This window comes from Triturus cristatus, chromosome 11, assembly GCF_964204655.1.
Source record: "Triturus cristatus chromosome 11, aTriCri1.1, whole genome shotgun sequence".
NCBI classification, from domain to species: Eukaryota; Metazoa; Chordata; class Amphibia; order Caudata; family Salamandridae; genus Triturus; species Triturus cristatus.
The window spans coordinates 395821429-395845685 of record NC_140594.1 but is presented as its reverse complement, the minus strand read 5'-3'; the positions used below and the strand labels follow the sequence as shown (position 1 = coordinate 395845685).

General features: G+C 44.1%; 1 protein-coding gene across 4 annotated transcripts in view; it reads left to right on the top strand.

Moving 5' to 3' along the window:
- The window catches only part of SFTPB (surfactant protein B), a 190775-nt gene that overhangs the window by 80515 nt on the left and 86003 nt on the right, over positions 1-24257 (top strand). For 2 of the 4 annotated variants that reach the window (XM_085635239.1, XM_085635238.1), the window contains exons 3-4: positions 12260-12331; positions 14096-14221. In XM_085635239.1, coding sequence (XP_085491365.1) covers positions 12260-12331; positions 14096-14221 — 198 coding nt within the window. The remainder of the gene's footprint in view (positions 1-12259; positions 12332-14095; positions 14222-24257) is intronic. The other 2 variants (XM_085635241.1, XM_085635240.1) reach the window with 1 other exon arrangement.

The window sequence follows — 24257 nt, the reverse complement described above, 5'->3', positions numbered from 1 at the left end:
GGACTGAGTACCTCCTCTAAGGGTCTATGCGCAGTCTGTATTTAACAGATGATGGGGAGTGAGTACCTCCTCTAAGGGTCTCTGCGCAGTCTGTATTTAACAGATGATGGGGAGTGAGTACTTCCTCTAAGGGTCTCTGCGCAGTCTGTATTCAACAGAGGATGGAGAGTGAGTACCTCCTCTAAGGGTCTCTGCGCAGTCTGTATTTAACAGATGATGGGGAGTGAGTACTTCCTCTAAGGGTCTCTGCGCAGTCTGTATTTAACAGATGATGGGGAGTGAGTACCTCCTCTAAGGGTCTCTGCGCAGTCTGTATTTAACAGATGATGGGGAGTGAGTACCTCCTCTAAGGGTCTCTGCGCAGTCTGTATTTAACAGATGATGGAGAGTGAGTACCTCCTCTAAGGGTCTCTGCGCAGTCTGTATTTAACAGATGATGGGGAGTGAGTACCTATTCTAAGGGTCTCTGCGCAATCTGTATTTAATCAGATGATGGGGAGTGAGTACCTCCTCTAATGGTCTCTGCGCAGTCTGTATTTAACAGATGATGTGGAGTGAGTACCGCCTCTAATGGTCTCTGCGCTGTCTGTATTTAATCAGATGATGGGGAGTGAGTACCTCCTCTAATGGTCTCTGCGCAGTCTGTATTTAATCAGATGATGGGGAGTGAGTACCTCCTCTAATGGTCTCTGCGCAGTCTGTATTTAATCAGATGATGGGGTGTGAGTACCTCCTCTAAGGGTCTCTGCACGGTCTGTATTTATCAGATGGTGAGGAGAGACTACCTCCGCGATGGGTCTCTGCGCAGTCTGTATTTAGCAGATGATGGGGAGTGAGTACCTCCTCTGAGGGTCTCTGCGCAGTCTGTATTTAACAGATGATGGGGAGTGAGTACCTCCTCTGAAGGTCTCTGCGCAGTCTGTATTTAACAGATGATGGGGAGTGAGTACCTCCTCTGAGGGTCTCTGCGCAGTCTGTATTTAGTCAGATGATGGGGAGTGAGTATCTCCACTATGGCTCTCTGCGCAGTCTGTATTTAACAGATGATGGGGAGTGAGTGCCTCCTCTGAGGGTCTCTGCGCAGTCTGTATTTAGTCAGATGATGGGGAGTGAGTACCTCCGCTATGGCTCTCAGCGCAGTCTGTATTTAACAGATGATGGGGAGTGAGTACCTCCTCTGAGGGTTTCTGAGCAGTCTGTATTTAACAGATGATGGGGAGTGAGTACCTCCGCGATGGGTCTCTGCTCAGTCTGTATTTAACAGATGATGGGGAGTGAGTGCCTCCTCTCAGGGTCTCTGCGCAGTCTGTATTTAGTCAGATGATGGGGAGTGAGTACCTCCGCTATGGCTCTCAGCGTAGTCTGTATTTAACAGATGATGGGGAGTGAGTGCCTCCTCTGAGGGTCTCTGCGCAGTCTGTATTTAACAGATGATGGGGAGTGAGTACCTCCGCTATGGGTCTCTGTGCAGTCTGTATTTAATCAGATGATGGGGAGTGAGTGCCTCCTCTGAGGGTCTCTGCACAGTCTGTATTTATCAGATGGTGAGGAGAGAGTACCTCCGCGATGGGTCTCTGCGCAGTCTGTATTTAACAGATGATGGGGAGTGAGTACCTCCTCTAGAGGTCTTTGTGTGGTCTTTGTGGAAGAAGTGGGAGAGGCAAGTGCTTCTCCTCCAGCCCACAAAGAACAGGTGGGTGCAGTGAGGGCCGCTTTTATACCTCTGATGACATTTATATGGAAGAGGTTGTTGCAGGGAGTGCCTCATCTATAAGTCTGTTAATATTCTTACAGATTGTGGTGAGAAAAGTGAGTACCTACTCATCAGCTCTGACTACTGTTTACATTTAATAAGCCAGAGCAGTGAAGGCCTTCTCTACAGCTTTGAACTAGAGGTGTATGTATAACCCCCTCTACTCAGACCCTGGGATTACAATATGCCTATTGAGGCATGCAGGAATTCCACCTTTTCTGCTTGGTCACCCTGAATTTTACACCTTTAGCTGAGCCCTCTATTTTATAAAGAACCATTGCTCCAGCTTTTAACATGGTCTAATTGGCATAATCCTAATTGGTATGTTTAACTTGACACTAGTATATGGTACAAAGTGTACACAGGGCCTGCCAGTTAAATACCTCGAGTGGACTGCACCATCTATTGTGCCATCCACTACAGTGGCGGTGCAAACATGGCTTCAGGCCTACCATCGTAGCCTGACAGTGGCAGTGTAAAACTCAGGACTAAGCAATAGACTGGCCTGAATAGACAAAGATGACTCCTCTGAATATGCAGAGGGAGTTTTGGGCGTCCTTTTTGATACTCCAGTGTCAATTCCTGCTTGAGTGTCAAAACTTAATTAACAGGTTTGCTGTGTTCACATACAACATTTGGAGCACACTTGGAAGGGATGATAACAGGATGCCAAGACAAGTCTTGTGAATCCACTGTATGATTGCTGAAGTGCTCTGCTTTTGCCCTACCATACACCTTCCTCTGGGTTTATTGTGGGTACGGTGGCTGGCTCAAACTGGATTTTAGTGTTAGATGTGGGACACAATAGGATTACCTTAATACACTCACTGCACACACACTCAGCCAACAGAGGCCAAGTTTAGTGAAATATGACACTTTACAACACACACGTTACAACGCGTGTCATTACAACAAATTCTTTACATCGCAAAAACCATTTCAACGCATGTCATTACAACGCATGTCGTTACAACGCATAATCCATTACACCGCAATTACTATTCTAACTCCGCCGGGGCTTTACTTTGGGGAATGCGTTGTAATGGATTATGCGATGTAATGGCATGTGTTGTAATGGATTTCGCGTTGTAAAACATTTGTTGTAATGACACACGTTGTAACACGTGCGTTGTAAACAATGTTTCCCCGTTTAGTGTGGTCGAAGACTTTTGCCATCTTAAAAATACCCAGAGTGGGTAGGTTTGGCCCCAGGAACATTTACCCCATTGGTTAAGGTGGGCTCCAGAGTCATTCACACTCACTAGCTGGTGCCAGGCATAAATGTGCTACCTCCAAGCACCCATTTCAGAACACTGCTAACCCTGAGGAAGAACAGACGATGACTGCATCTGCTGTTTGTGATCTGAAAGGAACCCAGAAGGACTGGACCTGCTCCCTCTTGTACCCAGGACAAAGAAGTGGACTCCAAGGCTCATAAAACTGACCTCCTCTTTAAGCTACAGGGATACAACAAGCTACAAAAGACCATTCTCTGGAAGTACCCAGCTGACCAGTGGCAACTGGGCCTGGGCTGGAATCTGCTGTTGGCCTCTGCCTGGCATCCTGTGAGTTTCTAAGTGCCTCCCCTGAGGGCTGCAAAAGAGTACTCCTGTGGTGGATTGGGACTTAAAGACTATGGGCACAATTTATAGTTTGGCAGAGAGGGTACTCAGTCGCAACAGTGATAGAGTGCTCTCCCTGCTAAACTGAAGGTCTACCTGCCTCATTTACAGTCAGGCAGACCTTCAGTATGTCGATGTCACTGACAGACTTCCCCGATAGCCTGACAGAGTAAGAACCATCAGAGTGGGCGGACAAAAGATCAAACCTCCATTTAGAGTAGGCAGACAAATAATCAGTAAAGGACAGTGAAAACTGTAAAATGGCACCCGGGCCATGGGAAAAACTCTCACTGCGAGTTCTTCATTGCTTCCTCCACCGCAAAAAGAAAATCACCCTTTGAGATTTTTTGGGGGAGAAAAAAAGATTGAAAGTGTGTTGCATGGCTCAATTCATGTTGACAGAGCTGTCCATCAAACTTGCAGTACATTTACAGAAACCACATTTACAGGAACAGCCGTGACGAGGGGTCCTGTAAAGGCAAGAGATGTTCCCTGGGCTGGCAGACATCTCAAAATTAGGCAGGTGGGTACTACATTGCCCTAACAGAGTAAATACCTGTGTACCAAACTCTAAGGAGATATAAACAGAGTACAGAGTGAAATTATACCATCTTTAGGTATATGTCAGTCAAATACACAACTGTTTTGAATTCTCCTGTGCATTAGTTGTAGCACAGTATTTCTTTCAGACAAAATGTGCAGTGCTCAGCATCACATATAAACCAACAGACACAAATCATCCTTGTTACTATGTCTTGATTGATCAATATATATATAATATAAATCTGTTATTTGACATGAGTTAAAGGAATACTTCTAATTTCATGTACAATTCTCTGGTTAAAAATAATTGTAGTGATAAAGTCAACATGTATTTGGAACTTGTGTGTTACAAACGCATATGTCTAACTTGAATGCATCCTAGAAAACAGAACTACAGTGTCACAGAAACTTATATTATGTTATTTATTGATCTATTTAGTTGGTGTTTTATATAGAGTGTACAAGGCGCAAGAGCAACAGAGCACTTTACATAGAAACTGTGCAAAGTATACAAACAAATTCAATATCAATTGCAGCAAAACACAAGGTTTTATATAGCAAACTATGCAACAATAGTCAGGCAGTACAAAGATAAAAATATAATGCAGAAACGTACACAAAGGAACAGCTGAAGACTTTAATGAAAATATACAGTACTCAGAACCGAGTTGCAAGTACCAATAGCTCAAAAGTAGCTCCCAGCTCGAGACTAAGGATTCTGTGCAGCAGTTTCTACAGAAGACCTCAATCAATCAGTCAAGTGTTTGTTAAGGGCGACTACTCACCCGTAAGGGTCTCAAGGCAGTGGGGGGTTGCAGGTTCCAGTCCATCAAGGAAGGGGTCTGTCGAAGAGCCAGGTTTTGAGGTTTCTTGCGAAGATGGGGAGCGATGTTGTCTGTCTTAGGTGGGGCGGAAGGTGGTTCCAGGCTCTGGCCGCGCAGAAGGAGAAGGAGCGGCCTCCCAATCTGGTCTTTCTGGTGCGGGGGGCCACGGCGTAGGAGAGCTGGGCTGTTCGTAGGGTCCTTTGGGGTGCGTGGAATTTTAGTCGGCTGTTCAGGTATGCTGGTCTGGTGTCGTGGAGGGCCTTGTGAGCGTGGGTTAGCATCTTGAAGGTGACTCTAGCTTTGATGGGGAGCAAGTGGAGTGTGAGCAGGTGCTGGGAGATGTGGCCGTGTCTTGGCAGGTTGAGGACCAGTCTTCCAGGGGCGTTTTGGATGTTCTGTATCTTGCGGGTGAGGTTTTTGTTTATTCCAGCATAGAGTGCATTGCCGTAGTCGAGTCTGCTGGTGACCAGGGCGTGAGTGACGGTCTTTCTGTGTTCGAGGGGGATCCATTTGAAGGTCTTATGTAGGAGACAGAGGGTGTGGAAGCAGGAGGACGAGACGGAGTTGATCTGGTGGTCCATTTTGAGCTTAGAGTCCAGGATGATTCCCAGGTTGCGTGCGTGGTCAGTTGGGGTGGGCGGGCTTCCGAGGGCGGGGGGCCACCAGGTGTCGTTCCAGGCATCAGGGTTTGGGACCATGATGAGTTATTCCGTTTTGTTGGTGTTTAGTTGTAGGCAGCTGTTTTTCATCCATTTGACGACGGCTTCCATGCCTTCTCGAAAGTTGTATCTGGTGGTGTTGGGTTTGTTGGATAGGGAGAGGATGAGTTGGGTGTCGTCTGCGTATGACACAATGTTGAGTCCATAGGTTCTGACGATGGGGGCGAGAAGAGCCATGTAGACTTTGAAGAGCGTAGAACTGAGGGAGGACCCCTGGAGGACTCCGCAGGTGGTAAGTGTAGGGTCTGAGAGGAACTTGCTGAGTTCTGCCGGAGAGGAAGGAGCGGATCCAGTCGAGGGCCTTGTCCTGGATCCCTGCGTCATGGAGTCTGCATATTAGGGTGCGGTGAGAGACTGTGTCGAACGCCGCTGAGAGGTCGAGGAGGATGAGGGCTGGGTTTCAAGGAGCATTGTGCTAGTGCAGTGGACTTGTAGAGAACTACCTCTGATTTTCGGTCTTTTGGATAGATTGTGGAAGGTTTGTGCACTAAGCATGCAAGTTGATAAAGCAAAATACATTTTATGCTAAAGATGTGTAAGACCAGCTGTTTCAGTTACCATGGTAAACTAAAATAAAGCAAAAAACGGTATAACTTGCTTAATCGCCTTTGATGTTTGTTTTTAAAGTGAGGAAGCATGTAGAATGTGGATTTTACAGAACATGCTTTTGTTGAAAGTACACTTAGCGATGCATAAGAACTGAGCCGGGCTACCCAGGGGTATCAACTGACAACTCTGGTAACCATCGTTGACATTTTTGAACTGCAGTAGTCCAAGATACTCTCACCCATAGCAGTTACAGCAATGTGCAAACTTTCCGCACACATATGGCACAGGTGCAGCACTAGTAATGCACGCCCCTATCTAATGCAGTGCATGCGCAGTACAGAAGTAGGTAAACTTTTCTTACCAGGCCCTTCAGAAAACCAGGGCTGAGGGGTCACTGTGCCCCAGACCCCCCATTTTTCAGGGCCCCGAGCTTAATCTGCAACGTTTTCTGTACAGATTTTATAGCAAGCCATATCTATTTATTGATGACTCGGCACAAGATGGCATCCCATGCGGGACGTTTGCTGGCCTTGGCCCAATACCAACTTGTCATGGCTGATCCATACATATGCAGAACACATGTTGAAAACCTTGGGGCATATTTACAAAAAAAGTCAGAGCTGCGTAAATTCATCAGTGCCGCACTCTGACATTTTTAAAACGTAGGTATGTGCCGTATTCATATGGCGCACCCCTGTGTTTACCCTAGCTGGTGCAAAAAAAGCTGCCTAACGCCAGCGCAGACATCCTGCCACCATGATGCAACGGTGCTTGCGCTGCAGGGGCGATTGTGTATGTGCAGGATTGGACACCTTCCTGCACATAAACAAACAATAATGGCGATTTGCTCTTTCTATGTGTGTTGCACCATGCAGCACACTTGGAGAGAGCAAAAACAAACATGGAGGAATTAATATTTTCTACTCGTATCACAATTATAACACCTGGTAATCCATGGCATTAGAAAGGCATGGTTTTTGGCGAGAAAGCAAAAGACACACAGATGATGGACGGAATGCAGAGCAAATCAAACATTCACCCCCAGTCAATAGATCTGGGTTAAATCCATCGTTCTTTTGCTCACCATGCCACCCCAGTTTAGACCCAGCCATATGCAAATCAGTTTTTAAGCCTGTGCCTCATGGGAACAGTTCAGCCCGAACTGCCAAGCCAGCTCCTCCCTGGACCGAAAACAAGCAGCCTGGGATGAGTTTCGGGGCATCACCGCTCACCAGCCAGGCTAGGTTGAATCCAGTGACACAGTCTTGTAAATCAGCCTTGTAAATTTGGGGCAGAGTTAAAAAGCAATGGGTGTCATGGTGAAACGCCCACAGCAACACCCAGCAGAAGGCGGCGGAAAGGGGCATTTTTACAAAGTGGCGTTAAGCCACTTTAAGTGGCTTAGCGCCACCTTGTAGATATGGGAAATGGCGCTACGCCACCAGGGCGTCAAAAAAGTACTGCTCCGGAGGCACCCTTGTTTTAAGGAGATGTCACTTGAGTTACACAAGACTGTCACTGCACAGACTGCGTAGAGCAGATCCTTTATCGTCACTTAAATGGTGGCTGGATCGGGGGGGGTGTTCATTCTGCAATGTATTAATAGTTGTAATGAAAGCTGTGCGGGATAAGTGGAATGGGAGGTGAACCTTAACCCTTAACCGCTTCAGTGCCCATGACGAGATGGTCTTGTCATGGAGCGCGGTTGCGCTGGGCCCATGACGAGACTATCTCGTCATGAACCCCGCCCGCTAATGCAACGCCCGGCACAGGGCGGGGAAAGGGCGTGGCACTGAAGAGGTTAACCCGGGGACTCGATGGAATAAGTAGAAGCAACTGTGCAGCAACACAGGATTTAATATGTCACTTGGATTGTGCCTATTGTTGTTGTTATGTATAATCACTAACCAGAGATTCATAAAAATAAAAAAAAGACTGTCCTTGTACAACTTGACACGGTTATTCTGTACATTTCCAAATAATTATACAAAGGAATGCAGGGCGAGGATGGGTCTCCTGTAGCCACATTTTCAAGAGCTTGCATCAGGGACAGACAGGAGTGGACCCAGGGTAGAGGCAGCTCTACTGCTTTTGTTGGCGGGTTTTCTAATTGTACAATCACAGAGCCGGCTTGGTTGTATTTGTTTTTATGTTTCATTTAGAAAATGCCCATATAAAGTTGCTCTTTTTCCTAAAGGGTTATTTATGCTACAAGAAAGCCAGCATAAGGCCTGCCATTCCTAGAAATAAACCAAAAGATATGATCTTTGAGGGATAAATGTCTATTAATTTATGTCAACAATAAAATCTCAATTATTATTGAACTTTATCTAATCTTTAACAACACATATTCTGTTATACCAATTACTTCAAACACTTCTGAAATGCAGTTGTAGATCAATATTTTTAAAATTCTTTTAGTGGAGGAAATTCTATGAATATACAAATACACAATACAAAACATATTGTCCTCATATATAATCCTATTTACAGGTGGCCCAAATATATTGTTTTGCATTGGGTCCATCTATAGGTAGTCCACTATTAAAATCAGCAAGTCAATTGCCTAATGTCCATATATTGCACATATAATGTGATAAGGCTGGTAATCTTTGTATCAAAATGTATTTTCCATGTGGTGTGGAATCCTCTATTGAAAGTAGTTGACACGCTTCAGCCAGTTAACTCTCGGAGTCCTTATGACTATTTAAGGAGTGTGAATCATTTGATTTTAAGAATCTTCATGGGAATCGAAGAAAAAATGGAGCGCTGTCGCATGTAGTCACCCTGGGGGTGAAAGAGTCACCATTACCCAATGTTACACGTGGCTCTCTGGTTAAATTTGCTCTCCATGATGCTAGTTCTAACGGCTGCTGTCTCGTCCAGGCGCACGGCATCTCCATCAGTTCGTAATGTCAAATAAGTTTGGATGAACTAGTGAAACTTCGGTCCTATTTACAAACTTGTAACGCACTGCATCACAGCAGACCTTCCTGCTGCGCTGCCGTACGTTAAAAGAAAAGAGCAGGAATGCGCCGTATCTACAAGATATGGTGCACACCTGTCCTTCTCCCCTGCATCAGTGCACAAACAGCAGCCATGAGCCAATGCAGACACCCTTGCGTCATGTTGCAAGGGTGCCTGCGTTGTGGGGATGATCATTTTGCACAGCAGGGGACACCTTCCTGCACAAAAACAATAATTGATGGCATTTTCCTCTTTCTATGCGTGCTGCAGAATGTAGCATGCATAAAAAGAGGAACAAATTAGGAGAAATAAAAGTATTTCTCCTCATTGCGCCACTCTTATACCTCCCCTGGGAGGCGTAGGATTCTGACGCATCCCAGGTTTACGGGGCCTCAAATCTGGGAATGCTTCATATTCCATGGGTGTGGTATGGGAACACCCACAGCAACACCCATGGAACGCCCCTTTCACGTAGTGTTCTGCATGAAAGGGGCACATATTTACAAGGCCATGAAAAGCCATGTGAAGTGGCTTTGTGTGGCCTTCTAAATTTGCTGTGGAACATTGCAAAACTGGAGCATCAAAAAAGTGACGCTGCGGCGGCGCAAAAGTGCCACTAGAGCCTTGTAAATGAGGCGCTATATCTTTCACGAAGCCAGGCGAAGTTTCCTGGCAATTGCCTGACTTTGCTGGAGTTGAAGTTTATGCTGCCATCCCCCTGCCGAGGGAAATTTCCAGCAGCTAAATAACCCACCCAGGAAATGCAAGACAGCCGGCTGCAAGGAATCACTAGGTACACAGCTGTAGTCCAACATCAAGGAAACTGAATTTGCAAGTTATCGAGCATCACTCAGGGGTGAACGGTAGAATATGAACAGCCATCATTTGGCTGCCTTTCACTGTGTAGTGTAGTTCCTATATCCCTGATAGGTTCTACGCATTGGAATAACATACACTATAGATTTGACATAGGACTAAGGTCAGTATGTCTCTATCAAATATATTAAACATAATTAATTGTGTGTGCCAGCTAACTCAGAGGTCACTAGGAACTTTTCAAATATACAAGAAGGGATTTGTTTCTGACAACTGCATAAACATGACAACTTTGTTTCCCTTTAGAATCGGAACAGTTTCAGAATCGTGTAAACAATAGATAACAGTTTCACTCAGTTAATCGTGCATGCTTCGTTTCTACAGAGTTGCACAGAAATAGAGAGACCGGCGTTTCAATAAAAGGGTTTATTGAACAGTCTTATTTCTCATGCAAGAGATATGAATTGCTACAATCGTAAGACAGACTGCGAAGTACAATATGTACAAGGTTAACAGTAAGATAAAATAATACTGCAATAGCATGGTTTGTAGCTATGACATATATTAATCAAAATACATACATAAATAACATAAGCTAAAATGTGATCCTCATCTGAAGCTTCTAAATTGTTCTACCCCAGTGTACCTAACCTAAGTGCAGTACTAGGTTTGAAGTAGGTGCCATTTCTAAAGTATAGCTAGCTATATTTAAGTTTAGCCAAGAGTTGCCAAAAGTTTCTCTAAGTTCTAGTCAGCTCCATACCTTAGAATGAGAGAGGTTGGAATCTCTTTTCTGGACTAGATAGTCTAACCCCCGCAAGGGAAGTCAGAAAGCACTGGAGCTGGATTCACTGCGAGGAGGATGGCAGCGTCAGTCAGTGCATCAGGCTGGAACTCGATCTCCTTCCGAACTTGCCGTGGCGAACCACGTAGTCTGGGTTAGATCGAATCCTCCGGGAACCACAATTTGCCAGGGCAAGTGCTGGTATATTTATACCTTGAAGGTGTCTAGGAATGCCAGTATTGACATTAAAGTTGGGCAGAGGAACGTCATGAATGAACCCCTAAAGAATAGATGTTCATGCATACTTAATGAGTTCTTGGAGAAATCAATATTCAAGCTGAGGGAAATTCCTAAAGGCTTAAGGGTCTGGTTTTCCAAGAATTTGTTGTGACTTGGATGGACGGATGTAGGTGGCCATGCTTGTATTTGGTTTGCACGGACAATGTCTAAATAAGGGTCGGATTTCTATGTCCAAATAAGGGCAATGTGAATTGTACCTATATAATGGCATAAATCGGGAAACCTATATACAGAATCTAAATCTGCACATAACAACTGTGCCACTCAGAGGACGAACCTTCTGGAAGTTAGAAATCTTCAGCGGTGTGCCACTTGTTGTTGATCCCAGCCCTGGTTCTTTTATGTGCTGTGCAGGTTTGCCAACGCTGTCCCTCCCTTTTTAGGTCTGGCATTAGCCCAGAGCTTTTAATTTGACTAGAATTATATATATAATATACTTATGTAAAAGTGCTTTCAGACAGCTCTCTTAAGCTATTGGTCTATTGTTGTGTAATTCACATTTTAATTCCACCCATTAGAGCACAGCATGGAGCAATGGGTCAGCACACTTTAGCCATTATGTAGCTTCACTGTGAATGACAGTAATCCATTCTTTCACCAGGAGCGCTTTCTCACACAAAGAAGTTCCCTTCAGTGTCAGGAACTACTTTTGCTACGCTTGTTCTTTGAGACACAAAAATATTTTTCCTTTAAGTCAATGTTTTTTAGGAGTGGTATTAGCCAAGGTCACTTGACTTTTGCTAAAATTAGATTATATACTTAATTATAAGGTCTTTCAGCAAGCTCTCATCTATTGGTCTGCTGTTGTGTCATTCACATTTTTCCCCACTTCAGCGACTGGCTAATTTCACATTGAATGATGGCATTACATCCATACACAAAGAACCTCCCCTTAGTACCAGGCCATATTATGGAAACTCGTGCTTTTTGAGACCAAAAAAGGGTTTAGCTTATAGGCGACTTTTTTTTATGTTGGCAAGCACCCTGCAGCTCCCCCTAAAATAAAGTTTTACAAAAGCAATAGCAAAACAAACCAAGCACGTGAAAAGCCAAATGGCTGACAGACGATGTCAGGCCTATTGGCTTTGCCAAGGTTTGTTAATATATTGGCGAGGGCCGGCAGCCTCTCCAGCAAGTGTAACCTCTGCAGGTTTGAACATTGAAACTCATGTGAAATAAAAATTATATATATGCTTTGTGGTACAGTGCACTACAGAGGGAAGCAACAAATGCATGTAGTAAATATGAAGCTTTTTGTGTCCTTTCTTGTACTTCCAAAATTTTTCATGATGCTTTTCATTTATATAGAAAGGGTCATAGAAGAAGGTTTGTTGTGCAGAGCGGGACTGTTGCTATAACCATTACTACTCTCTTTATTCTAGGGTAACTTGTGCGATGAGTGCAAACTGATTGTGACCACTGCTGGTGCTAGGGTGAAGGATGGGAGTCTGCAGGTAAGACCTCCCCCGGAAGGAGTCTGGGTAGAGGAGGGTGTGCTGCTCAGAGTTTGTATTTATGTATGCAGCTCCTGTGGGAGTGGCAGGCAGGGCTGGACTGACTTATAATGCAATCTGGTAGTCCCCAAAGGGCTGGTTTGAGAGGTCAGTGTATGGGTTGACTTTTTGGCTGTTTGTGGGCCTGTATTATCATCTGGAGGGTCGGTTTTATTTTTGATCATTGCCAGCAGCAAGCACACATGCATGCAGTCTCCTATAACTTGCAGAAAACCTATCCAGCGTGTCTCTACACATTTAAAACTGCCCTGATTTGTAAATGAGGGCCATTTTGTAGCTATCTAATTCACCAATGGGGGGCACATTTAATTGGGTGCCCGGTCTATTTTCTGTCCGAGTCTCACCCTGGTGGCAGGTCCTGTGTCTAGGAGCCTACACCACAGAACACTTAGAGAAAACACAGGTTTGTAGAAGAAGAATATACACCGTGCAAGTTTCTTATATGCCTTTGAGTGAGAGGAGGAAAACCTAACATTTTAAGTTGGTTCCGCAACAGAGAACCTGGAGGAGCATGAGTGTGCTATGTGTGTTGGAAATCCCTGTGTCTACGAGAGAGGTGTGTGCCCTGTCCACGTTTGTGTACCAGAGGGTGGCCATGCACGGCATGTTACAGTAGAGAGTATATGAGTCCAGTGTATATTTTGCATATTGGATTTGCTGTAAGAGTGTTGCAGTCTGCCCATGCGCGTGGGAGGGCCAGGTGTCAAGTTTTGTATAGTAAAGGGACTGGGAGGCAGGCGCGCAACACCCATTGGACTCACAGGGCTTCAGCCCCCCCCCCCCCCCCCGTCGTGTGTGGCAGCCCGGGAGGAGACACCTTCCCGGGCAAAAAAGCAGCCGCACCCGAGCACTTCACAGGTCTTTAAAAGACCATTTGCATGTTAATGAGGCCTTGTTGTTGTTTCACCCCTTCTAAGTGCCCCTGCAGCTCCACTCTGCCTATTGCTTAAAGTTCAGCCCCCCCCCGAAATTTTTGCTCAGCCCCCCCCCCCCGAAATTTGGCTCTAGTTGCGCCTCTGCCTCCAACCCTTTATTTTCCACAGTCCTTCACTCTGTTGCCTCCCATCCAGGGCACAAGTCCTAAAAAAAGAAGTGGGGGGACGCTGTCACCGGAAGTGACGTCACAACAGGAATCCCATGAAAAGAAGTGGGGGACGCTGTCACCGGAAGTGACGTCACAACAGGAATCTCATGAGTATTCATATGCCTTTAGATGACGGGGCATTTCACAGCACTGCTACCCCTGGTCTGTTCCTCGATGTCCTTTGCAACCCCCCCTCCCCCCCACTCCCCCGAGGGGGTGCCCCAGTTGCACAACGAAGTGCTCAAAAGTGCACAAGATACAGAAGGACACACATTCCAAGCGTTAACCGCCAACGCCTGCTCGCTCCGCCTCCCAATCACTCCATATTAGCATATCTTTGGTAATTTACGGGAAACTTCCCTCCCACCCGGGCTCTCTGCTCACACAATGCTGTCCAGCTTTTGGGCAGGGGGGACGGCGTCCACCCGGAAAAACCTGGTAAAATAAGTGGGGGGACGCCGTCCACCCGCGTGGTACCCCGACTCGAGCCCTGCTCCCATCTCCCTTTGTTTCTCTTTTATCTGTCTATCGTCACATCCTTTCACCCCTGTCTTTGCATCGCTCTTTTCTTTCCTAATCCTGGTATCCACTTCTCCCCAACCATTACCCTCACCCTTCAGGATTTTATTAAGAGGGTTTTGCATCATGAGTGTAGTCTGATCCCGGTGAAGAACCTGGTCCTCTCCTGCCATCTTCTGGTGGATAACTATATCTCCGGACTCCTGAGCCTGCTGGAATCGTTCTTAGTAAGTGTAAAACCACACAGAAACAATACCCACACATACACCAAGCACCCCTAAACACACACACTAACATATATATATATTTATATATATACACACATACCCATATACACATACCTCTACCTACGTAAATCCACATATGCACTATGTATCTTTAAACATATACCATCCCTCTAAACACATACACGTACATCTATCTATATCTATCTCTCTCTCTCTCTATATATATATATATATTTATTACCTACTGGCGGTCGCCAGTAGGTAGTTATAGTTAGGACCCTGTTTCCATAGGAAAACCGCAACATTCTATTTGGAATAACTTTGGCGCCGGTCGACGAATCCTCGCGAAATTTTCAAAATAGGTGGGGCGCTACGCTCCGCTCCTACCCTGAAAGTCTCGGGGGGATTCGTCAAGCGGGGGCTGAGAAAAAAGGGGGGTCCCAAAATGCGTTTTTCCCATGCATTTTTCCATAGGACCTTTAGACACAGCTACAGCCCGAACGGCTGAACAGAGTTACTTGAAATTTGGCAGAGAGGTAGTCCTCAGGTCAAGGAAGTGCCTTTTGTAGGTCTGGTGTAAATCTGTTCAGTAGTTCCTGAGAAAATAGCATTTAAATCAATATATATATATGTGGCAGCTTACGGTGCGCTTACGGTGCGCTTACGGTAAGCTTACGTACGCATACGGTGCCGTGCGCGAGCGCGAATCTGATTGGCTGTTAGATCTTAGTAAACATTCGAATCGGTCGAAACCAGGAAGCGGCGGCCGCCATTTTCTCTCTCGCACTCTGAGGGGGGGTTGAAAAACAAAGCCCAAAAACATGTAAAGGGGCTGTTTAGACAGCTCCTAAGCACATAGCCATGATGAAGGAGTCCCCAAAGATCCCCCAAGACCAAAAAGGCAATTTAAATTTTTTAGAAAATTTTGCCGATTACGCTTACCGTACGCGTACGGTCAAAATTTTTTTAAGAAAAAGAAATTATCCACACTCTCCCCACCCCGTGTGCAAATGGTGCCCGTAGGGCCCAATTTGTGCATGGCATATTATCTCACCAAAAAATTAAAAGATTACCTTTCACAACGAAGCGCATAATATGTCCTCCATGTGCGCACGGTGCGCGAAGCGCATCGTGCGTACATGGCCCATCTAGCGTAACGTGGGCACGGCACTAACTGCGTAAAGTGGGCACGCGGTGCGCGAAGCGCACCGCGTGCTCACTGTGCGCGCATGGTGCGCGCACGGAACGAACTGCGTTAAGTGGGCGCGCACGCCACGAATGGCGTAAAGTAACTTCGCATTTAAAAAAACGTACAAATTCACTGAAAAAACCATAGGTTTCACACACGTTATAGTTAGGAATTAGCATTTAAAAAACCTTGCAAATTCAGTGAAAAAACCATAGGTTTCACACATGTTATAGTTAGCTGGACATTTTACTGATAAAAAACCATTGAAATTCCCCCGTTATAGTTAGTGCAGGCAACTATAACTCACGCGACCGCAATCCTCTGCTGATGACATATGTGTCTTTATGAAAAAAAATATTTGTAATATATGTATTGCTAAAATTTAATGGAAGAAGACATGGGCAAATAAGTGTCTAAATACAGTATTAGCATCAGCAGAGGATTGCGGTCGCGTGAGTTATAGTTGCCTGCACTAACTATAACGGGGGAATTTCAATGGTTTTTTATCAGTAAAATGTCCAGCTAACTATAACATGTGTGAAACCTATGGTTTTTTCACTGAATATATATATACACACACCCACAACCATATCCTTCTCCTCCTACTCTCCGAAATACAAATACGTACCCATATACACATACCTCTACTTACATAAATCCACATATGTACCATTATTAATATAACATACCTCTAAACAAGCACACATACATACATATATATATATATTTATACACATGATCATATGCTTCTCCTTGTACTCTTCGAAATACAAAACAGGCACTCCTATATGCCCTGTGACATCCGTCTCTCTGCACAAACTGATATTTACACTCATACCCACCTACCTACCATCCCCAAACCTTCACACAAATGTATGCATACAAACACACACTTGTATACCCCCGCACATCCCCATGTAAAGCACCAATATACATATATCAGTCACCACATACCTATGTAGCCTTCTACATATATATGCCTATAAAGGACCATATGATTCACCAGATACATCCCCATATATTCATACCTATATACACATCTATAGAGCTCTACGTTTCACACACATATATATATATATATATATATATATATATATATATATATATATATATATATAACATTACAATTCACTTCAATGTTTTCCCTGTGCAACTCATCTATATACCAATATAGTTATCCATCGACACACTCGCATGTTTTCCCTGTAGACACCTAAATAGACACGCATCAATAAATCTTTACATATCCACACCCACACATGTATCCCTATACACATTCAAATCTGTGTTCTGAGACAAGCTGACGTACAAATACTCATATACTCAATCATATTTTATTACCATTTTATTTTTCAATAACCCCGAGCCGAGCGTCAGACAGACAGCAGCAGAGAGCAGTGATGGGCAGGGCACTTTAAGTTTAAAGTGTGCATGTCTCTTTGGCCGGCCATCACAGACAGCTGGGTGAGAGAAAGCGCAAGCCTCCAGTGCTTTTGGGAGCACCGAGAGAACACACTCTATCCAGTCGTTGCTCTCATGAGTGGGAAGCAAAAGAACAATGGATTAAACCCAGATCTTTGTGACTGAAGGTGAATGTTTGCATTGTTCAGCATTCCATCCATCATTTGTTCCGTTTGCTTTTGTTACCCTAAGTGGAAAGGGTATACCCAGACGTGGGTCCCATGCTCACTGCACCACTGGATTCAAGCTAGCCTGGCTGATGAGGGGTGATGCCCCGAAACCTGTCACAGGACACTTGTGTCTGGTCCAGGGAGGACCTGGCTTGGCAGTTCAGGATGGACTGTTCCCATGAGGAACAGGCTCAACATTGGTTTGAATATGGAAATTAGGAAAGGATTAGGAAAGAAAGATGTTGATTTTGCATGGAATCTTTTTAGAGTGGGTACATAAGGAGGTGATGAGGTAGATGGATTTGGTTATATCCAATGTAGTGATGAACTGATTTAGGGCAAAAACATAATCCTCTAGATGTTCAATGATTCTAGATTCTTGTAGATTTGAGTAGTTGTGTTTGTTTGTTAGTCTTAATTGTTTGAATCTGGGAGATATTCAAGGTCAAGAGAAAGGGGTAGTAGGGTTGAATGTATATAGTGGATAATTAGGGCTAGATTTGAGGGTTTGGTGGACAAGGTACTCAATCACAAATGTGACAGACTACCCTGTCTGCGAACCCTTGTCCTCCTACCCTATTTAGAGTGAGATTGACTGTTGACTGTGCCCCAGATTGCTAGGTCATTAGAAAACTTACTCATCAGTTTTATGGACTGCTGGGTGTCAAAGTAAGGGCATTAGACTGCCCAATCTACTTAGGGCTGATGGTCTGATGTCCTTTTTTTCCTGTTCGTCACAGTCAAGGAAAACTTTGTGGTGACTAACAGAAAAATTAAAATAATGATTCCCCACTCCCAGTTATAGAACTACTGGGGTTAGGGCTCATTAGTTATGTGTTCATAACCAGACTCTCACTTTTAGAGTTTATTGTTTTTGAAAAACAAAAAGTATGGTGGATTTTAGTCAAAACCGATGGTGGCCATCCAGCAAACTTTTGGTACCTTCAGACAACCTCCATGAAGGTGGTGAAGGTGCAGAGATCACCGCCTGAAAGCAGTAATCTCCAAATATGGCAGTCTTCTGTCTGTCAGGGAGGTGGATATAATCTCCTCCACTATCCGGATAGACAGAGTAAAGAGCGCCATATTTTAAATCAGGTCCTTAATGTGCACGCCCTCTAGGACATCTTCTGCAAGATTCTATTCTCCCCCTGGGTTTTGGTTTTACATGCACCAGCCAATCTCTATTTTCCATCCTGTAGTGACTCCATGAGAGCCTGTCTACCCAATTTCAACTGTTAGTTACACAAATCTGAAGGCCTGGTGTTGCTGCCCTCATGAGGGAAGGGTATAACAAAAACGTATAATTGGTAGTACTGGAACCCATCAGGCTTAGATTACTCACCACTTGAAAGCATTTTATGTTATATGTTATAATGGATTTTATACCACGCTCAAATACTCAAGAGTGTCCTGGCGCGCACAGTTACCAAGGCTTAGTGGAAATAAGAGTTTAAGTCAGCTGGTTAAAAAGGAAGGTTTTGAGTTGTTTTTTAAAAAGTCTGAAATCCTGAATATGCCGTAGTTCCACAGGAAGGGAGTTCCATGCTGTAGCTGCTTTAATGGAAATGGACTGACCCCCCAGCCGCATCCTGCGGAATCGGGGGATCGTCATCCGTCGTTGGGTGACTGAGCGCAAAGGTCTACTGGGGACATAGAAAGCAAAACGCTTCCTAATATACATTGGCCCAAGACCATGCTGGGCTCTGTGGGCCAAAGTGAGAGCTTTAAATTGCACTCTCTGGGCCACAGGAAGCCAATGCAGATCTCCTAAGTGCTGCCTTACGCTAGATCTTCCAGAAATGTTAAGCAGAAGTCTAGCCGCGGAATTCTGTATAGTCTGCAGTTTTTTTTTAACAGTTAACCAGGAATGTCAATGTACAAAGCATTGGCATAATCAATGATTTTCGAGTTGCTCTGCCTAATGATTTTAGCAAGATGGATGAAACCTCAATAACCATCATTAGAACAAATTGCCAAAGTAAAATTGCTTGCCTTCAAATTCCTCTTTCTATTTGCTTTTGGGATCCAACATTGCTTCTCTTAATTTACAAGCAGTGAGAAGCCCCTACCATAACCAGATATTTACTGTGTAACACAAGATTATTTCTCCCGATACCCTCCAATTGCCTCTCTTTCTGGCCTACTCCTATATGTTATTAAGGGCACAGATAAGCCCTTACCATCTAATCATCCAGAAGAAGGCTTGAATTCCAAATCTTCCATTTGAGCCAAAACATTCTGGCACTCCTTAGATTCTGAATTACAGACCACACTCTAAACCATGATCCATTTCCAATAATAACTGCTTGTGGCAATTTCAGCAGCAACTACAACACCATTTGGGCTTTTTATTTGGAACACCTCATATGTTTTTATTTTTTACTGGACCCATTCCACTGAGATTTACATATGACCCATTACCAATCCCCATCATCTGTTGTAGTAGTCCACTTACAGGGCTTGAGCAAGATATTCTGACAAATCAGCCGACTGAATCATAGTAATTATGAATAACACTCCTGTTTTTCCATTTATAAAGATTTTATAAAACCTTTTAAGTATGCACATGGAAAACAATCTGTATGTATATATATTCACTAAAAAACAAAGGTTACAGGGACTTTGTAGTTAGGTTCAGATTTTACACACACAAAACCATTGAAATTCAGCAGTTATAGCGATCTCAAGTAAGTATAACGTGTGCCCTAAGGTAAATATAACTCAAGCCCCAGTCATGCACATTTTTCTCATCAATACTTTCACTGCAAATGTTGCATTGATATCAATAATGTCATAGAAGATGTCATGAGTGATGTAATATGTGTGGTAATTAGCAGTGCATGGCAAGGGTGTTGGTTATCTTTTTTAATTTTAATAACTCCAAAACTACAGAACTGATTTGCACCAAATTACAAAAAGAGAGAGAGAATGTATATATATTCTCAAATTCACCAGCGCTTCCTTACCCAGCAACAGGAATCCACGGCACCAAGAAGAATAGATCCAGGCAAGTGCTGCTTTTTTTCTATGGTTATTTCTATATTTATTTTGAATCACCATCAGTGCAGAGATATGGACGGTCTACGCATTCCGGCACTACACCTTCGACTCGAATATATATATATTGATCGTTTGCCAGTTTCACGCGATCTTGACACGGAGCCCTCTCCATCGAATGGTTGGCGCTGAGTAGTGAAACTGCTTTCTGGAGTTTCCGGAAATACTTGCCTCCGGAAGGAGGAGTTGGCGCCTGACCCCCCTGGATACCGAGACCGACGAACCTGTGGACACAGGCTGCAGCGGATTACGACTACACCTCAGGTGATCCTGCCCAGCCGTGATCGGACGACGCGACACGACAGGAGAACCGGGGACACCGTACAAAAAATAGCAAAGGTATCGGGGTTGGAGAGTCTATCTGCGGCAGTGGGAGGCTGGTATTGACAAGTTTGACCACACCAATTCACTCCCATTTGCTAACCTATTGAGCCCGTATTTGAGCATGACGGCCGACAGCGTTCGCGAACGGGAGGCTGCGGCACTAGCGATGTTCTCGGACAGCCTCCCCTTGCCTGCAACGAATCTGAGAGAACCCACCACGGATGTGACCACGCAGGGAAATGCACTGAAGGACAAATTTAAGATTTTGGAGAGAAAATTAAGAAGTGAGCAGAGTAAGTGGTGGGAGTCAAAATCGTTACAAAGTTATATTGATGTCAATCGTATTCCCCGCGGGTTACGAATTCTCACGGCACCGAGTTACGAGAGCCTTAACCCCGAGCTCATGCGAGAATGGGCGGAAACGAACCTGGAATCCTCGCGTAAGATGGTTCTAATTTTGATCAAATATGCCGATATTGATAGAGCCACATTACTCAAGGAAATTGAAGCGATAAATGAGGAGCTGGATAAAATCGAGGACTCTGATGAAAAAACGAAACTAAGAAAAGATATGATGGAAAGACTCAAGAAAGAGGAAAAAACAATCATGGAAAGGAAAACGTTTAAATTCCAACGTGATCGTAACGATTACCAACTGGGGCAAATTTTTACGTTTGCAAAAAAATACGACGCAATGAGAATCTCCAAATCCAAGGTGGTTCCGACCAACAGGGGCCCCAACAAGGAAACCATCACCAATGAGTCAACCCAATCAGACCTCAGCTCAATGGGGGGTAGTGACTCGGAATCGGAACTCCGTGATAAAGTGTCATCTGACTTGATACCAAGACCAACCCCAGCACAAGAAATGAATTTTTTATGCGAGGGAAGAAGGCAGACCTTACGCCCAAGACTGGTTGCAACAAATCAAACCGGAAACACGCAAACTACAAATCCAGGCAGAGGCAGAGGGCAAGGAAGAAACACCTCAAATCCAAACAGGAGAAGAGGAAGGGGCTATTGGGCGAAAAACCAATGATGTGTGAGGACGCCAATACAATCATCAATTTAACATCCATTGATCTGACCGAAGACGAAAAGAAAATACTTGCACTTGGCCTCTCATTTGCACCACTCAATAACTTTGACTATGCTTCTGTGCGATTTGACATCTATAAAGCTATCCGCAAACTGAAGCTTAAAAAATCCTTTGCGATGCGAAACAACAAACGTAATGCTCCTGATGGTGCCAATGACAATTCTCTGCAGGATGCTATCCAGGATCTTTGGGACACTGAGGGTACGGGCGAAAATACAATTTCCCACGGACTAGATGATCTTGGTTCTGTGGGACCCATCACTTCTTTTAGACCTAAATCCACCTTCAACCCAGTCATGCCTCGCGATGCCTTGGATATATTTAATGAAAATGTAACAGCTGAGATTAAGACTCTACACACTAAGATTCAATCCAAGAAACAACGCTACAATAGACAGTCTCAGCAATACCATCAACTTCTTTCTAAACTCAGAAGTAACAAAAAGACTATCATACGTCAAAGCGATAAGGGTGGCAATATTGTCCTAATAACAAAGGAGCTTTATGACCATGAAGCCTTTAATCAGCTCAACGACAGGAATTGCTACACCCGAACAACAGCAGCGGCCATTGCAAGTTCAAACAAGGAGATCCGTGATAAATTGACCAACTGGAAAAGACAAAAACTCCTAACTGAATCTGAATACAACTTCCTGAAAAAGGACAACCCAGTCATCCCCAAAATGTATTTCATCCCCAAGATACACAAAGACCCTGTCAACCCTCCAGGAAGACCAATCATTTCTGCACATGATGGTATTTGTGAAAAAATGTCTCAATACATTGACTATTTCCTACAGGATTTTGTGAAATCATTAGATTCATATGTACAGGACACAGGGGACTTCCTTCGTAAAATCAATGGAATCCAGTGGAGAGATGACTATTGGATGATAGCCCTAGATGTAACATCACTTTATACCAGTATTGGACACAATGACGGTATCAAGGCCTCTAAATACTTTTTATCTCGTAAACCTCCCCAATTTGCTAGACACAATCAAATGCTTATTGAAATGTTGGAATTTTGTCTCCTCAATAACAACTTCATGTTTAATAGTCTGTTATACAGACAATTGAGGGGCGTAGCTATGGGGGCTAGTGTTTCACCCAGCTACGCCTGCCTCCATATGGGCTACTGGGAGGAGACGGTTCTTCGGCAAGAGTACACACAGTGCCTAAATGACAATGTTTTAGTTTGGCTACGATTTATTGATGACTTATTTGTAGTATGGAAGGGATCATTGAACGAGGCCGAGGGTTTTATTGCTAGTCTCAATGTAAACAACCTCAATCTTCAATTCACTGCTACTTATAGCCAAACCAATGTCACATTCCTTGACACTGAGGTCTACACTAATGTTGGCACATTGGAGACCAAGCTTTTTCGTAAACCCACTGCCGGTAACACCACCCTCCATGCCACCAGTGCACACCCGCCCCACCTCATTAACAGCATACCCTATGGGGAGATGTTGCGCTTGAGGAGGATTTGCAGTAATGATACTGATCTTACGGCAGCACAAGAGCATAGCAAACTTAGATTTAAGGCGCGAGGTTATTCTGAAAGTATCATTGAAAGTGCTATTGTGAAAGCTAATGCGCATAATCGCAGCGAATTGTTAAAACCCATTTGTGGTATTACCAGCAGCACCACATTGCATAACACTCTGGAGGGGACTAACATAAGTCCATCCAATACATTTAGAATCATCATGGGCTATAGCAAACAGCATGTAGAAATACGCAAAATTATCAATAGGAACTGGCCTATCGTGCGCAGTGATCCTGTTATTGGTCCCATGCTTCCCCAGCAGGTTACCATCACATACAGTAGAGCCCCCACGATGGAACAAGCCTTGGTCAATACCAACCCTGAATCTATTGACAATAAGTCATGGTTACAACTTAACAATGGCTTTTACAAGTGTAAAACTTGCAAAGCTTGCTCTCATGGCGTTAACACCAAGACTTTCACTGATCCCTTCAGCAATAAGCAGCACAGGATCAACAAACTACTGACTTGTAAGACTGAGTTTGCCATTTATGTCCTTACCTGTCCTTGCAACCTTAGATATGTGGGCAGTACAAAACTAGCGGTCCACAAACGCATTCTGCAACATCTGCGTGCGATTTCTAACCAGGACAACACCTACCCCTTAGCTCGCCACTTTAGAGAGATCCACAACAGTGACAATAAGAGCCTAAACTATTTTGTTATTGATTGCATTGAACCGAGCAGGAGGGGTGGTGATCGTGAGTCCAATCTCCGCAAATTGGAAACCCGATATATCCTGCAACTTAACACCAAGGTTCCTACAGGACTTAACATAACGGAGGATCTGCACACGTGTCTGGGTTAAGCACACAATATCGCATTAGTCTGCTCACTAGCCTCCTTCCTGTCTCTTGCAACCAATTCTATGGGCAAACTATATGGGTGATTTTTCTACAACTCACACAAGCTTAGGGTATATAAGCAGTAATCTCCATTTGGGCAACCTTTTTATCTGATGTGTACATAACAGCATTTTAACATTTTTAAGTCTTTTGTCTTAACCTTATTTAGTATATTTATATTTTTTATATATTTATGGTTATTTATCTGGTACTTTACCATTTTTCTTAGACAAAATGTACTTATATTTATTAATCTTGCTTATTTGCACATCCCCATTTCCCTTGGAATTGTGTGTCCTACCAGTTGGAACCTAACCGCTTTTTGAATTCCAT